Source organism: Myotis yumanensis, unplaced genomic scaffold (assembly GCF_028538775.1).
Source record: "Myotis yumanensis isolate MYYU_CA2020_CCGP unplaced genomic scaffold, mMyoYum1.0.hap1 SCAF_4, whole genome shotgun sequence".
Lineage (NCBI taxonomy): Eukaryota > Metazoa > Chordata > Mammalia > Chiroptera > Vespertilionidae > Myotis > Myotis yumanensis.
The window spans coordinates 87830775-87846260 of NW_027223755.1; the positions used below are offsets into that span (position 1 = coordinate 87830775).

A 15486-nucleotide genomic window follows, 5' to 3' on the forward strand; every position below is an offset into this window, starting at 1 on the left:
CACATGCCCGAGTTGCGGGTTCAATCCCCAGTGTGGGACATGCAGGAGGCAGCTAATCAATGATTCTCTCTCCTTGATGTTTCTCTCTCTTTCCCTCCCCTTTCCTCTCTGAAATCAATAAAAATATTTTTAATATATAATTTTTTAAAAGCTTGCCTACCCCTGTCAAGAGCAATGCTTCATAAATGCTAATGTACATATGACACCCCCTACACACACACACCTCCACCCTGGGAGCTAGTGACAAAGCAGGTTTGACTGGGCAGGTCTGGTTTGGGGCCAGGGGTCTGCATTTTTCACACGCTCTCAGGTGCTCCTGCTGGTCCGCAGACACTCGGGGTTGAGCCTGTAACAAACACTTTGAGTTTCCATCCGGAGACAGGCATGAACCCATCTACCAACACCTTCAGCCATCACACATGCACCATTATCAACAGATCATTAGGAGGTTTATTTGCCAAATCAAAGGATCCTTCACGTCTCAGTGGCCTGCATCTGACTACCCCCCTTCTCCCCACTGGCTAGGCTCTCACTGGAGAGTGCTCTCTGTGACAGCAGGAGCCCCCAAAGTAGAGTGCCCCAGGTGAGGGGGAGTGGGGAGAAAATATCCAAACCTTCTTCTAGATTTATATTTTGTGCCAACTTTTTAAAATGTCCATTTGGGGAAAGGTGTGTTATAACAGACACAGTGTGCTAGCACAGTAGGCAGCACATGCACATCACTGACAGAATAAAGTTTATCATTTACAGATAATAAGTGTGCATGCTCCGCGTGCGCACCAGCACGGAGTATTAAGGCAAGTGGTGACGTGAGGCCCGCTGCCCGCTGAAACGGGGCTGGGCTGCGCTATGAGCCTGAGTCAGGCCTTGGCACAAGTTATTCTCGCAGGCACACCAGTGAGTGTTCCAGGGAGAAAGGGAGTGAATGCCAGTTGCACAGAGTGTCAGGGCACATGGCTGAGATTTCGGGAAAGAAAGGGGGCTGCAGGGCGCGTAGAGTGTGGAACACCAGGAAAAGGCTTGCACGAGGTCAGTGATAATCACAGCAAAGTTTGCTCTCATTTATTGGACACCTACGACTTGCCAGCATCTATACTAAGTTTTATAAGCAGATTATTTCACTTAATCTTTGAGGTCGGTGCTGCTACTAACTTCTATTGTATAAAGGAGGAAAGTGAGGCTCAGAGAGGCAAAGTGACTTGCCTGAGGGGACGCGAAGTGTGGGGAAGACTGGTTTTCAGCGATAATAATTCTCCGTAAATGCAATGAGATCCCCATGAAACACCAGCGGATTTAAAAGCTTGTAAGTCTGAGCAAACCACACACTAGCACTGTTTGTTAACAATAACATTTGCTTCTCTTTGTTGAGCAAGAACCTCCTACCGAGGCTTCTTTAACCTCAAAGAGATTGAAGGGAGCCTGCACACCGCCCCTTCCTCTGAGCCTCCTGTGCCACCAGGTCTCCAGTGCTTTGGGGACCAGGTGGACAGGGTGGGGACCAGCTGAGCTGAAGTCCATAGGCCCCACCTGCAGGGGGTGCCCTTTCCCAGCGCTGACCAATTGTTCCCATGGCTCAGTGTACATGAGGGCGCTCGGACCAGATCTTCAGATTTTCAACAGAAGGCAGAAATCTGGACTTATACCTAAAATCTCCTGATTTAATACCTTGGCAACAATTTTAAAAAATCTTTTTAAAACACAGCCTGGACCAAACAACTCACTGCCCTGGGTGAGCTGGCTTTGGCCGAGAGACCTCTGCCCTCAATGGTAACTTGCATTTTTACCTTCTGGTTCATATTTCCTCCGAGGGGCCGAAATGCTTTATCTCCTGAAACAGCTGGGACATGAGCTCTGTTATTACCGCATCTTACAGAGGAGGACACTGAGCCTCAGAAGTAAGTGCACAGCCAGGGCCACTGGGGCTCAGAAGCAGGGCTGCTGCTTCTCTTAGCTCCCCTGAGGGGCTGGCCCAGGGTTGTCTCCTGGAGAGAAGGGAGGGGAGGAGGAGGAGACTGGGGTCTGCCCGGTTCCTTCCAGCTCTGGCCGCCCCCACCTGTGCCCAGGAGAGCAGTCTGGACCCAAGCTCCCCGGGGGGCCTCCTTCCTCCACTAGGGACTTCTGGGGGCCCAGGACACAGAGGTGGAAGCTGTGGGCCCCGGCCGCCCTGACCCTCCTCTCTGCACAGGCCTTTCCAAAGCGGACATCAGTATCAGCCCAGGTGAGCACGCGTGCCAGGGCCAGGAGCAGGTGGAGAGGAGGACACCCCATGGGCTGTGAGGTGCTATCAGTGAGGCCCAGCTGCCTGGGCTGCAGGCCGCCTGACCTGAGGGATGTTGGGGGCCAGGCTGAGCCTCCTGACAGCCCTCCAGCTCCCCTCCCCCCACCTCATGGGCGCTGTTCTCTGTATCGTGTGGCCACTAAAGCAGCCCAGAGACGGGAAAGCAGAGCTCAGGCATGCGAGGTGTGGGACCCCCAGTTCCGTTCACCAGAGCCAGGACTCACTGGGAGGGAGGATGGGCTGGCAGTGGGACGTGTGGACCAGGGAGGCAGCAGGAAGTGAAGGTGATGAAAGTGACGGAGCCCTCCTACGGGCCACCTTCCTGGACACTGAGAGACACTTCCTCCCGGCCCTCTGGGACACCTGGGGCCCAGCAGTGTGGGTGGGTGGGGGGACCCACACCAAGGTGGCCCCCAGAGCCTCCCCTCCTCCTCCTCTGGCTGTCTCCCAAAGCTGATCTGGGCAGGAGGCAGCAGGGCAGCGAGTTTGTGGGTGGCTGGATTGGGGCCAGAGGAGCGAGCAGCCAGATTGAGTGGGAGGGTGACAATTTATTCTTTTAAAGAGAGAAAGTGGGAAAGAAAATGAGCCTTGAGCTCCACTGGTGTGTTCTTTCCTTAATAAGCTCAGTGGTCCCAAAGGCTCCGACTCCCGTCCCTGCCGGGGGACCTTGGGGGCCTTTGGTGCTGCTAATTGAAGCAAAAGACCTTGCAGTTTGGCAGCTTGGTTTCCAGAGCAACAAGCTCCTTTGTGCATCCTTTTCCTACCCTCCCTCTGTCACCTCCTGGGCCTCTTCTCATAACCGCCCCCAACCCCCCTTACCCCAAATGCTTCTTTCTCTCTTGTACCTTTGCACATACCGTTCTGCTACCTGGGAAACTTTTTCTCTGATTCTTATTCAACTCCAGGGAGCCTCCCTGATCTCCACATGGAGGTGATGCGTCCCTTTTAGGTGCCCCTGTGACCACATCCTATATTTCCTCCGTCTGGGGAAGGGGGATTCTGGTGCCTGTTATAATCACCTCCTTGAAGACAGGGGCAAGGCAGCCACCAGTTCAACTAGGAAGAGAAAAGAGGCAAACGATCAGCTGCCAAAATAATTTGGGGGCTGCTCCCTCAAGTTTTTGCCTGTATGACACACATCCACAAATTACATATTAGTGACATCTTTGTGTGTGTGCTTATTTTTCTTAATATCGGGGTCCATAGACACGAGGGCAGAGCCACCTCTGTGTCGTTTGCCACACAGCGTCTCCAGCATGCGACTGGCTGCCTGAGACCAAGGAAGTGCTCACCTAGGACTTGTTGCATGAATAAGGGAACGCATGAAGGTCCAGCCAGTCACGACTGAGGCAAAAGGAAGCTGGCATGAATGCAGCTGAAATCTCTCAGTGAGATCTGGGGCCAGACAGCCTGGCTTCATCCCTTAGCTCTTCCCCTTACGAGCTGTGTGCTCTTAGATAAGTTACTCGGCCTCTCTGTGATTTTGGTTTCTCAGTCTGTAAACTGGGGGCGACCTACATCATAGGACATGTGAAGACTAATAAATTGATAAGTGCAAAGCACTTGACACAATGCCTAGCTCCGATGAAAACTCAGTTGGCCTGGTTATTCTGTTGCCATTGCTACCTGTCGAGCTATAAAATGGTAGAAATCCCTTCAGAAGAAAGACATTAACAAAGGCTACTTTGGGGTTTGGGTTGATGAAAGGTGTTCCTGGGATCCTTCTATTCCAAGTTTCTAAAATCCCAGAGGAAAAGTGAGTATGAGAAGCGGAGGAAGGGTGTGTGTGTGTGTGTGTGTGTGTGTGTGTGTGTGGATACCAGGCAGAGTGGAATTCATTACCGTCCCAGTGCAAGCACAGGCTCCTGTTGCCTCCCAGATCCTCCCAGTTAAAGGCCTTTGCCTGCTCACCTGGAAAGCGGAGTAATTGAGCAATGACCTGTCACAGCCTCATTTTCTGATATGTTTCACCCCAGGAATCCATCACCATCATTTGCTTGTCGGAGAAAATCAAAAGGATCAGGAGTGAGGAGCCGGGAGGGGGTGTTAATAGCTCTGTGGGAGAGAGTTTTCCACAGGGGGACTTGCTCTTAAAACAGTCCTCAGGCTTCGGGCCCTGGAGAAGCCTCGGAGCTTCCTGGGAGCTGGGATCCTCCCCTCCCCTCCCAGCTGCCCCCTAAGCATTTAATTAATCATCCAGTCCTCCTGGCCAAGCCTGACGCAGGGAGTGAGTGAATGAGTGAGTGATTCTACAGGTTCTGTCCTTTGGCCTGGCACACGGTAGACCAGTGCTCCCAGACCTTCCGTGCACGCGAACCATAGGGAGTCTTGTTAAGATGCAGATTCTGACTTGGTGAGTCTGGGGCAGGGGTGCTGAGATGCTGCATTTCTTTTTTCTTTTTTTATCCTCAATCCATTGAATTTAGAGAGAGTGGAAGAGAGAGGGAAAGACAGAGAGAAACATTGATGTGAGAGAAAAACATCGATTGGTTGCCTCCTGCACGCGCCCTGACCAGGGCCCGGGCCTGGGAGAAACCTGCAACCAAGGTACGTGCCCCTGACCGGAAATTGTACCCGGGACTCTTTAATCCGCAAGCTGACACTCTATCCACTGAGCCAAACTGGCTAGGGCAAGATTCTGCATCTCTAACAAGCTCCCTGACCATGCTGATGCTGCCCTTCCCAGCTGTTGTTGTGCTAAATAATCTGGAAAATCAAGCGTCAGCCTGCCTTCAGTGCTCAGTGAGAAAAACCATCCCAGAGTCAGGACACGTGGATGGGGCACACACCCTTCTCTCCACTGTCCCCAAAAGGGAGCAGTTGCCCAAAAGAAACAGTGTGTGATTCCCTGGCACGTATTTAGTCATTGAAAATTAGTTATTTTGCACCTAGTATGTGCCAGGCACTGGGAGAGGGATGTTACTATCGTCGTTGGCCTGAGTGGGGCAGAGGGACTAGCCCTGAACAAGAATCCACGGGGACGGGTGAAAGGAGCCGGGAATGAGACTGGGGCCTCACAGAGCAGAACCCTTGATGGTCCACCTTATGGGAAAGGGGCTCCAGGAGGAAAACCCTACACAAAAAGCTCCTCCCACTGCCAGAGAGAGATGACAAATGTGTTTCATCCCAAACTCAGGGAGGAAAAGCAAGCCCTGCCTTCTCCCGCATCCTTTGGTGAGGTCTGTACCATTAAATTTACACACAGTGTTCTAGCAATGTCCCCAGTGCTTTTAAGCCATAGTGTATAATAATAATATGTTTTAACTCTGAAATTAGAGAAATAACCCAAACTCTACTTTTAATCAGTTGCGTGGCCTGTGGCTTAATTTTTGTTAAAATACAGATAAGCTGAGAAACGTGGACATCTGCTGTGATGTTTTGGGTTGCTGCGCTGTGGGGTTATTTTACATTTTTGGGGTTCTGCCTTCCATCCAGGGCTGGGTTTCTATTGACATTTGGGGTTGGAAAGTTCTTTGTGGTGGGGGGGGTGGGGGAGGGCTGTCCTGTTCATTGTAGGATGTTCAGCAGCATCCCTGGCCTCTACCAATTGGATACCTATAGCACCCCATTTTTAAAAATATGTTTTTATTGATTTTAGAGGAAGAGAGAGGAACATCAGTGAGAGAGAAATATCAATCAGCTGCCTCCTGCATGCCCCCTACTGGGGATTGAGCCGGAACCGGAGCATGTGCCTTGACAGGGAATTGAACCGGTGACCTCTTGGTGCGTGGGATAACACGCAATCATATGAGTTACACCCCCAGTTTAACTGTGTACTCCCCCAGTTTTTAACAACCAAAAATGTCTCTAGACATTGTTCAATGTCCCTGGGGGTGAAAATTGCCCCCAAACCATTGCTCCAGGGTGAACAGCAAGGGAGGCCTAGGATGTGGGACTTTCACTTTTAAAACTGGGACTGCCCCAGGCAAACTGGGATGATTGGGCTACCCTACTTCCATCTCTAAGAGGAATAGTACAGTGGGAGGTGGCTTAGCACCAGAAATACCATCCTCTTTGCCAATTAGTCCAGCCAATTCCTGGACAAACCAATGTGGTTACAGTGATGGGTGGAAAGGAGATGGAAACGGTTTGCTGCTTCCATGCACGTGAAGGGGAAACTGCTCCAAAGTAGCCGAGCCTCCCTGTGTGGAAGGCAGTGCCTCAAGTCCCCACAAAGAGCTCATAACACACAGCGTCCCGAGGGGTCCTGCAGCCTCTTGGCCAGCACCGCGCAAAGGCATCGCAGCAATGGCCTCCTGGACCAGTGCCCTCAGCTGAGAAAGGAGGAGACCAAGCCCTGAGGGGCAGGGACCTGAGGACACTGAGCCCGCTGAGCTCTCACGCACAGCTCTCTCGTTTGCAATGTAGAGGAGAATCAAGGCGGCAAATTGTGCATCAGTTTAGAAAATAGCGCACACTGAAAGACAGTTGGCCAGGACCAACCAGCGGGTGGGACACACCAGGGCTGACCCTGGTCAGATGGAGAAGCTCAGTGGCTCTGACAGGAAGCACGGCTTGGAACCTGCCTGCTTAGCGTAGCTCTGTTGATTAATGCAACCGTCCCCTTCTTCAGAAAAATGCACGGAGGCGCGCACACACACTGTCAATTTTGCGTTTAATTTCAGGGGATTCCCTAGACTCCTGAAGCACATCAGCACGATTATGAAACCCTAAGCTAGTCATTAATAATCATACTGTTACAGAGTGATCCATATATGCCAAGTGCTCCGCACATTTATTCGGCCCAACTAGCAACCTTCAGTGAGGTCTGTACCATTAAATTTAAATACAATGTCCCAGCAATGTCCCCAGTGCTAAACCCAGTGACATGGGTGCTAAAAGATGATTAACCATCCTCAGCCCTGCTGATTTCCCCATGAGGAAGCATCACGGGTGTGGGCTCTAAGATCAAAGACTTTGGCGTCAGGAGGCCTCGGTTCAAGTCCCTGCTCTGCCACTTGCTAGCAGGATAACCTTGGGCAAGTCAACCTGCCTGAGCCACAGTTTCCCCAACATGAACTTGGCACATCATCAATGCTCAATAACTGTTGTCTACTACCTTTTTTATTCCGCTATTATAGTGGCTTAAAAGGCAAAGGCTCTACACCCCTGAGCACGGCAAAAGGAACCCCAAAGATCTGACAATTTGACAGCTGAGAAGGGAAGGAGTGTGCGCATCACACAGCTCCTCAGGTGGAGAGCTGGTGACTGGGACTCAGGCATCAAAGGTCACCTCTGGCCACTGCCTGACCGCACAGATTAGCCACTCAACCTAGTTCAGGGATGGTTCTCAGCATGCCTTCCTCCCGCCAGCCATCTGGACTTATGGCTTAAAAAACAACAACACACATTCCCCAAGGGGCCGCCAGAGGGGCTGGGGTTCCGGAGAACTTTATTGTCTCAAATGTGGGTTTTCCCTTTAAGCCTCTTCAGAATTAAGAACAAACCCCAGCAGTGCGATGGGCTGACGAAATAAATAGTGTTGGCTGTAGTTTGTCAATAAACACGTGGAAGAAATGCCCACCCTTGCAAGAGAGCTCAGACTTGCAAAGGGAAACAAGATACCATGTTTTGCTTATAAAATTGGCAAAGATTGCCATGAAAGTGGTAACACTGTGAGATGGGCACTCAGACATTAACGTGGGAGTACAAATTGCTTTCAGGAGGCAATTTAGCAAATTGTATCAAACCTTCAAAATCTCTCCTCAGAAAATCATGAGAAATGCTGAAAAGGCTTTATGCCCATGGCTGTTCATCTCCGCATAATGGGTAATTGTTGTTTAAAAGGGGAAACAATCTAATTACCCACAAATAGGGGAATGATTACATAAACTCTAGAGGGGCCACTCAGCGGAGTCTTCAAGAGCTATTTAAAACAATGTTTAATAAAACTTACCATGTGTGGGGGAATGCTCATACTCTAATTTTTAGAAATCAGAATATTAACTGGTGTATATAATACAATATAATCACAATTGTATTTTTTAAAAATCATCACCCGAGGATATTTTCCCATTGATTTTTAGGGAGGAGGGGAGAAGGAGGAGAGAGAGAGAAACATTGATGTGAGAGAGACACATCGATGGTTGACTCCTGCACAAGCCCTGACCCTGGCCGGGGATGGAGCCTGCAACTGAGGTACATCGAACCCAAGACCCTTCAGTCCACAGGCCAACTCTCTAACCAATGAACAAACTGGCCAGAGTCACAATTGTATTTTTTAAAATATATTTTTATTGATTCAGAGAGGAAGGAAGAGGGAGACAGAGAGATAGAAATATCAATGATGAGAGAGAATCATTGATTGGCTGCCTCCTACACCCCACCCACCCACCCACTGGGGGGTCGAGCCTGCAACTCAGGCATGTGCCCTTGACCAGAATCAAACCTGGGATCCTTCAGTCTGCAGGCTGATGCTCTATCCACTGAGCCAAACCGGCTAGGGCCACAATTGTGTTTTTAAAAAATCACTTCATTCAAGCATGGCATGAAGAAAAATGTATCAAAGTAGTGACATTTTCCTGGTGTTCTATAATGAGCTTATATGACTTTGATTAATTTGTAAATGTTTGGTATGCATGTGTTTTTTGGACCTCAAGGGTAGAAATGCATTAATCATAATGGACATGTTTTACTTTCATTCTTGAAAATATGTCAGAAGCTGTAGAAACAATGTTGGCAGTGCCCGCCTTCCTCCTGGCCTGTTTCCTCTCTGCCCCCAGCCATGCCAGCACTGCCCCAGGCTTCCCTGTGCCCGCTGTTCTGCATGGAGTTCAAAGGCCACTGCTACCGATGTTTCCCTCTCAATAAGACCTGGGCTGAGGCTGGCTTGTACTGTTCTGAGTTCTCCGCCAGCAGGAAGTGCACCAAACTGGCCTCCACCCACAGGTGAGTAGACGCCTTGGTCCTCCACAGCCCAACCAAGCACCCCCTTTGGAAAGGGGAGTGGAGAATGGCATTTGCCACTGGCGCTTCTCTTTAGTAATTGAAACTGACTTTTTTTAAAAAATATATTTCATTGATTTTTTACAGAGAGGAAGGGAGAGAGATAGAGAGCTAGAAACATCGGTGAGAGAGAAACATTGATCAGCTGCCTCCTGCACAACTCCCACTGGGGATGTGCCCGCAACCCAGGTACATGCCCTTGACCAGAATCGAACCTGGGTCCCTTCAGTCCGCAGGCTGACACTCTATCCACTGAGCCAAACCGGCTTTGGCTAAACTGACTTTTTAAAAAATATATTTTTATTGATTTCAGAGAGGAAGGGAGAGAAACGTCAATGATGAGAGAGAATCATTGATTGGCTGTCTCCTGAATGCCCCCTACTGGAGATGGAGTCTGCAACCTGGGCATGTGCCCTGTCTGGGAATTGAACCTGGATATTGAACTGTGACCTCCTGGTTCGTAGGTCAACAACCACTGAGCCATGGCAGCTAGGCAAAACTGAACTTTACCCAGCTCAATTTCTCATCAAAACTGTCGTTGGCTATAGAAGGCAAAGCATTTAGTAAGAGGAACAAAGAGTGTGCTGGAAGATCCGTCTTTATAAGTGTCGCTCTTGCGCTGTGCCCTCCCTGCTCTTAAACATAGGGGCTTAGCCCGGTACTGTAGCTCACACGATATACACACAAAGAACATAAGGAGTAATAGCTGATGTTTATTTGCTAAGTGTTGGTGTACATCATCTTATTAAGCCTCCCTCAAACTAAATTAGGTAGGCATCTCCATTTTACAGATATGGAATCTGAGTCTCCAAAAAGGTAAGTAACTTGCTCAAAGTTGCTTTGAGCAATCTATAAAGTGGTGAAGCTTGGTTTTGAACCTAAGCGGCCAAATTCCATAGTTTACCCACCAAGGCATCCTCTGTCTCCTAAGGGGACAGAGTTCTGCAATCTGGTTCAACCCTGTTATACTTCCATACCTTTGCACATTCTGTTCCCTCTGCTGGGAATTCCCATGCATATCTTCTACTCCAGGTAGATATCTCCTCAACCTTCAAGACATAGCTCTGCCGCCCTCACTGGTTTGGCTCAGTGGATAGAGCATTGGACTGTGGGCTGAAAGGTCCCGGGTTCAATTCTGGTCAAAGGCACATGCCCGAGTTGTGGGCTTGATCCCCAGTTGGGGCTGTGCAGGAGGCAGCCAGTTAATGATTCTCTCTCATCATTGATGTTTCTATCTCCCTCTCCCTCTTCCTTCCTCTCTGAAATAAATAAAAGTATGTATATTTTAAAAAGACATAACTCTGCCTGGGCCGGCATGGCTCAGTGGTTGAGCATTGACCTATGAACCAGGAGGCCACGGTTCAATTCCCGGTCAGGGCACATGCCCGGGTTGCAGGCTCAGTCCCTAGTGGGGGTTGTGCAGGAGGCAGTTAATCAATGATTCTCTCTCATCATTGATATTTCTATCTTTTTCCCTCTCCCTTCCTCTCGGAAATCAATAAAAATATTTTTTAAAGACATAGCTCTGACAACATCTCTTCACCAAAGTCTCCCTGTCTCCATGGCAGCTATTTACACTCATCGGCCACTCTCCTATGTACGTAGAGCTCAGAAAGTATGTCTCAGCGCTGCGGCTGATGCAATGGTGTGAGCACACTCCACCATGACATGCTTCCTCGGCACACCAGGAAGTAGCAACGCCCGCCTCAATGAACTCCTAGAGCCGCGTGCACAGTACCCCAACCTTTCAGTCATTGGTCGCCTGTAGCAACGTGTCTCCCTCTGATTGGTTCCCTCATGCTATATATACCCCTGTAGTTCCACAATAAAACGGATCTGCGTCACTGAACCTGGTCTTTGGAGTCGTGCATGCAGACGCCCTAGCCCGTTGGGGTTCCGTCGTCCTCACCCCCAAGGGACCCCCTGCTTCACTCCTAGAGCACTTTCTCCACCGCATTTAATGACCTGTGTTCACATCTGACGTCCTTGCTGACCTGTGGGCTCCCTGAAGCCAGGTGTGCTATGTTCCATGCCACCCAGGCTACGAATTCACAACTGGCCTCTGCTTTTCAAGAATCTCAGAGACTTGGAGTTAGAAAGACAGTTGGTTCTTCATGCTTTAGAGTCACTGAGTTTTGCTAAAAACAAGAAGGGGTCCTCGTTCTCTCTTAGTTTCCAAGGGAGTCTTGAATCTTCCCATCTATTCAGCCAACAGATAGATTGAGCACCCACTGTGTTCTCGGGGTGCTGAAGAATATAGTGAGAATAAAGGATCTAACCAGGAGAACGGGAACCACTACAAATATTTAAAAGAGAGAGAATTTAATGTATCCATAGGTGATGGGATCTGAGAACCTAAAGAGACGGTAGTGAGGTGATCTGGAGATTCGCAACAGCAGGAAAGCCAATCCCAGCGCGAACGAGGCCAGTCCCTAGGCAGGAAGGGAAAGAAATACCCTGACTTCTCTCTCCCTCCCGTGCTCCATCCGTGCCTCCCGTACGTGGAGGGCGGCTGACCTGACAGGGAAAGGCAGCCTTGAAAAGTCAAGTGCCCTGTGTTACAGAGCACAGCGCAAGACTGGCACATATAAAGGTGGATAAAATGAGTTCTCAAAAATTCTCAGCCTACAGGAGAAAATGAGGTACGTCCACTAAAGAGTAAACGTGCCACTGATTCCAGCGGAAGCCTTTCCTCTCGCCGGCCCTCTCGAAGGGCAGTCAGGCTGCCTCGTGGTGCCTGGAAGCTAAACCTCGGTTAACTGGGCATCAGAAGGATTTTCTGTGAATCCAGGGGTCTCCCAGCAATCTCCGGCCCAACTCCTGTTCTGCCTCAACTTACCTTCTTTCTCTCTTCTCAACTCCCTTCCCTTCCTCTCTCACACTGATATCCTCCCCCTATCCTCTCTCTTACAGGCAGTTTTCCACTTTGGCACAGAATGCTTTCCTGAAAACGTGAACAAGAGTGGAATTCCAACAATGATTCGTTATCAATGAGGTTTTGTTCTCGTAAAACTGGACACTATTATAAAATTTCCAATTACATCTTGTCTTTGAGACACAATCCAGTTCTATAATTCTGGAATTTTCTTCATGCTTTTTAATTTCGTCCTTTCCTTCATAATGAACCACACATCAGCTTATGTCCGTGGAGCAGCTGGTTGAAGTTCAAGTTCATGGTTCTTACCTAATAATTTCCATCTTTGTTTCAAGCAACAGCTGAATTGAAGTAAGTTTATCCGATCTCCTTATTACTTGCAGTTACACTTGGGCCTTTCTATTTCCTAGTTATTTTGGCCAGATATGGGGAAAATGCAATAAAATATTGAAATCGTTTCTCAAGCAGGAACTGTCGAACAAAGACAGCGATAGCGCTAAACTGACCGGACGGCCCCTCCACAGATGGCTGCCCAGATGCATGCTGGGCAGTTGATGCAGGCGCCCCTGGATGGTGCATCAGAGGGCACTTGGGATGCCGGTGCTCAGCCAGCTGCGGGGGACCAAGGTCAAAGACCTGTTGGACCAAAGAACACTTTGTCCCCAGAAATCCTCCCACTCCTTTTTTTTAAATCCTCACCCGAAGATATTTTTCAATTGATTTTTAGAGAGAGTGGACGGGAGGAGGAAGGGGAGAGAGAGAGAGAAAACACACACAGATGTGAGAAACACACACCAATTGGCTGCCTCCCACATGTGTCCCAACTGGAGCCAGGGATCCAACCTACAACCCAGGTATGTGCCCTTTATGCGGAATAGAACTGGAACCCTTTGGTCCACAGGCCAATGCTCTAACCTCTGAGCAAAACCATTTAGGGCCCCACCACTCTTTTTTTGTCTCTTCATGACATTGCCAATATAACCCACCTTGTTTGCTAGTTTTTTTGAGGTGGCTCTACATTTTTAGGATGAACGGCATTACTGAGGCCTACTCTGAGCTGGCGAGGATCAAATCCAGAGGTGCCCCTGGGATGACAGCCACATCCAGGTGACTAAATGAAAAAAGAAAAAGGAGAAAAGGGCAGGATTGTATCCTGTCCTCTATTTACTCGGGTCCAGGATGGTTAACAAGGATTGCTTTCAGACTTCAACTCCACCCTGTGAGCAGAGGCAACAGGTGACATGCTGCTGTTTCTTACCTTCACCGCTGGGAGGAGAATGTCTTCATGTATGACCTCATGAACAGCTGCGTTCCTGAGATCCCAGCTGACACCTGGACGGGCCTTCACGACCACAGACAGGTGAGGAAGCGATGGCCAAAGCTCCGGCCAAGATTCCATTGTCATTTAACCAGCCTTTCATGTGGAACTTGGGTGCCAGGTCGTGCTGGGTGCCCAAGCAGACAGAGAGAAATCAGACACCAAGGTGCCCAGTTAGAATTCCACAAATATGGTGGCAGAGGATATGGTGGGAACAGATAGCATGGTCAAGGAAGGCCTCTGTTGGCTTGGGTGCTCCAAAAAGGCAGACAGAGGGAATGTCTTCAGACAGTGATGAGTCTGAGACCTGTGAAAGGAGAGGGGTGGGAAGGCCCGGGTAGGAAGAGTCTCAGACCACAACACAGTGGTGAGAAGGTCTTGGCTAGGCCCCTGGGGAGTCCCCAGGCAAAGGATGCCCATGACAGAATTGGACCAGCGCCCGTGCCCCTGACATACTGAGTAACTGACAAGTTATGGCACAGCCCGGAAGAAGCATGGTCTGGCTGTGAAGGCAGTGGTGGATCCAAAGGGGCCGCGGGTCCAAAGGGGCCGGGAGCTGAGGCTGTCAGTCAACCATGCTCCCTGCAGCTGGTCTCCGGCTCTAAGCAGTGCCGTCCGTGCTGCCACAGCCCCCCTGCATCAGAGACATTTAAGCTAATGTCTAATGGACAAACAGGAGTCAGCCAGAGGAAGAGCATTCCAGGTAGAGGGAACAGCATGGGCAAAGGTCCTGAGGTGAGAGAGATCATGGCACTTTCAAGGACACTAAAGACCACTGTGTCTGGGTACACAGTGGGGCAGGGTGGGTGGGAAAATGGTGGAGGATAAGGTTGCAGAAGATGGCTGGGGCTGGATCTCAGACCTGGCAAGACCACAGCAGACTCCACCCAGAGATGTGGTCCCCAGACTTTCCCTGGGCAAGCTGCAAACCATCTCTATTTTGCATGCATGCTCTGGCCCTGCCTCGGAGCACTGTAGGGGACAGGGTTCCAGTTCCAGCTCCTGATCTGCCACTTAGTGGCCGCCAGGTGACTTTGAGCAAATTTTTTTTTTTTTACTTCTCTGATCTCCAGTTTCCTCAGCTATAAAATCAGGGTGACAATAATGGTGCCTCATCATAAAAAAGTAAATGAGCCGCTGTGTGTAAAGGGCTTAGCCTGGCACCGTATCAGAGCTCATTAAGGAGGGTACAAATTGCTTGCAAAGTAGCAGAAGTAACAGTAGTGGCCAAACTCAGTAGAGATACCTTTTTTAAATCAAAGAATTCATGTGGCAAGAACCCATATAAAAGTTGTAATAAAAAAATTTCCATTTATAATGGTAACTTTAAAATTGGATTAAGAATACACTTTTTTAGAGTATAAGGAACTTGTATTACAAGCTCTAAGACTAATAATGAAAAACATACAGCAAAAGGGCTGATTTTTCTTTTTTCTTTTGAGGGCTAGGCACCATGTGCCAAGCACTAGCTAAGTCCTTTGCATGCTTTAATCATTCAATTCTCACAATAACTCTCTGAGCAAGATACCAACTCCATTTTACAGGTGTGGAAACTGAGGCTCAGAGAGGTTAAGTAACTTGTCTAGATTGCAGAGCCAGGAAGTGGGTGGAGCTGGAATCTCAAGCTCTAGTGTCTCTCTCTCTCTCTCTCTCTCTCTCTCTCTCTCTGTCTCTGGAACAGCAAGCTATTCCCATTATATGACATGGCCTCCATAATCATCAGTGCTTTGGGCAGACTTTTCTAAACACTGGATAAATGGACAAATGAGATCATGGAATGATAGCACCTGCAGCCGGAAGTTCCTTTTGTTTGCAAGGTTGCGTCTCTGACCATTCATTGTGCCAGTCCTGCCCTGTTGGAGTGAGCCCAACTCTAGCATCATCTTGTAGCTGTGCCTAGTGTAGAGTTGATACTCAATAACTGTAAAGCACAGAAGAGATAAATCTCCCAGACAGAGATTTGAAAAAAGAATCTTGACACAGAGTGGTTGCTTGGTCATAAGTAACAGGAAACCCAATTAAAACTGGCTTAATAAATAAAAAGGGTGGTGGGCCTGGCTGGTATGACTC

At 49.1% G+C, this 15486-nt stretch overlaps 1 protein-coding gene across 1 annotated transcript; it reads left to right on the top strand.

Annotated features, from left to right (window-relative positions):
- The first annotated feature begins 1816 nt into the window (after positions 1-1816).
- Positions 1817-15281, top strand: CLEC19A (C-type lectin domain containing 19A). The gene is given in 8 exon segments (XM_070413756.1): positions 1817-1895; positions 2064-2195; positions 2198-2218; positions 9001-9159; positions 13358-13458; positions 14005-14119; positions 15152-15214; positions 15217-15281. Coding segments are annotated over 8 exon segments (735 nt in total).
- The last annotated feature ends 205 nt before the right edge of the window (positions 15282-15486 follow it).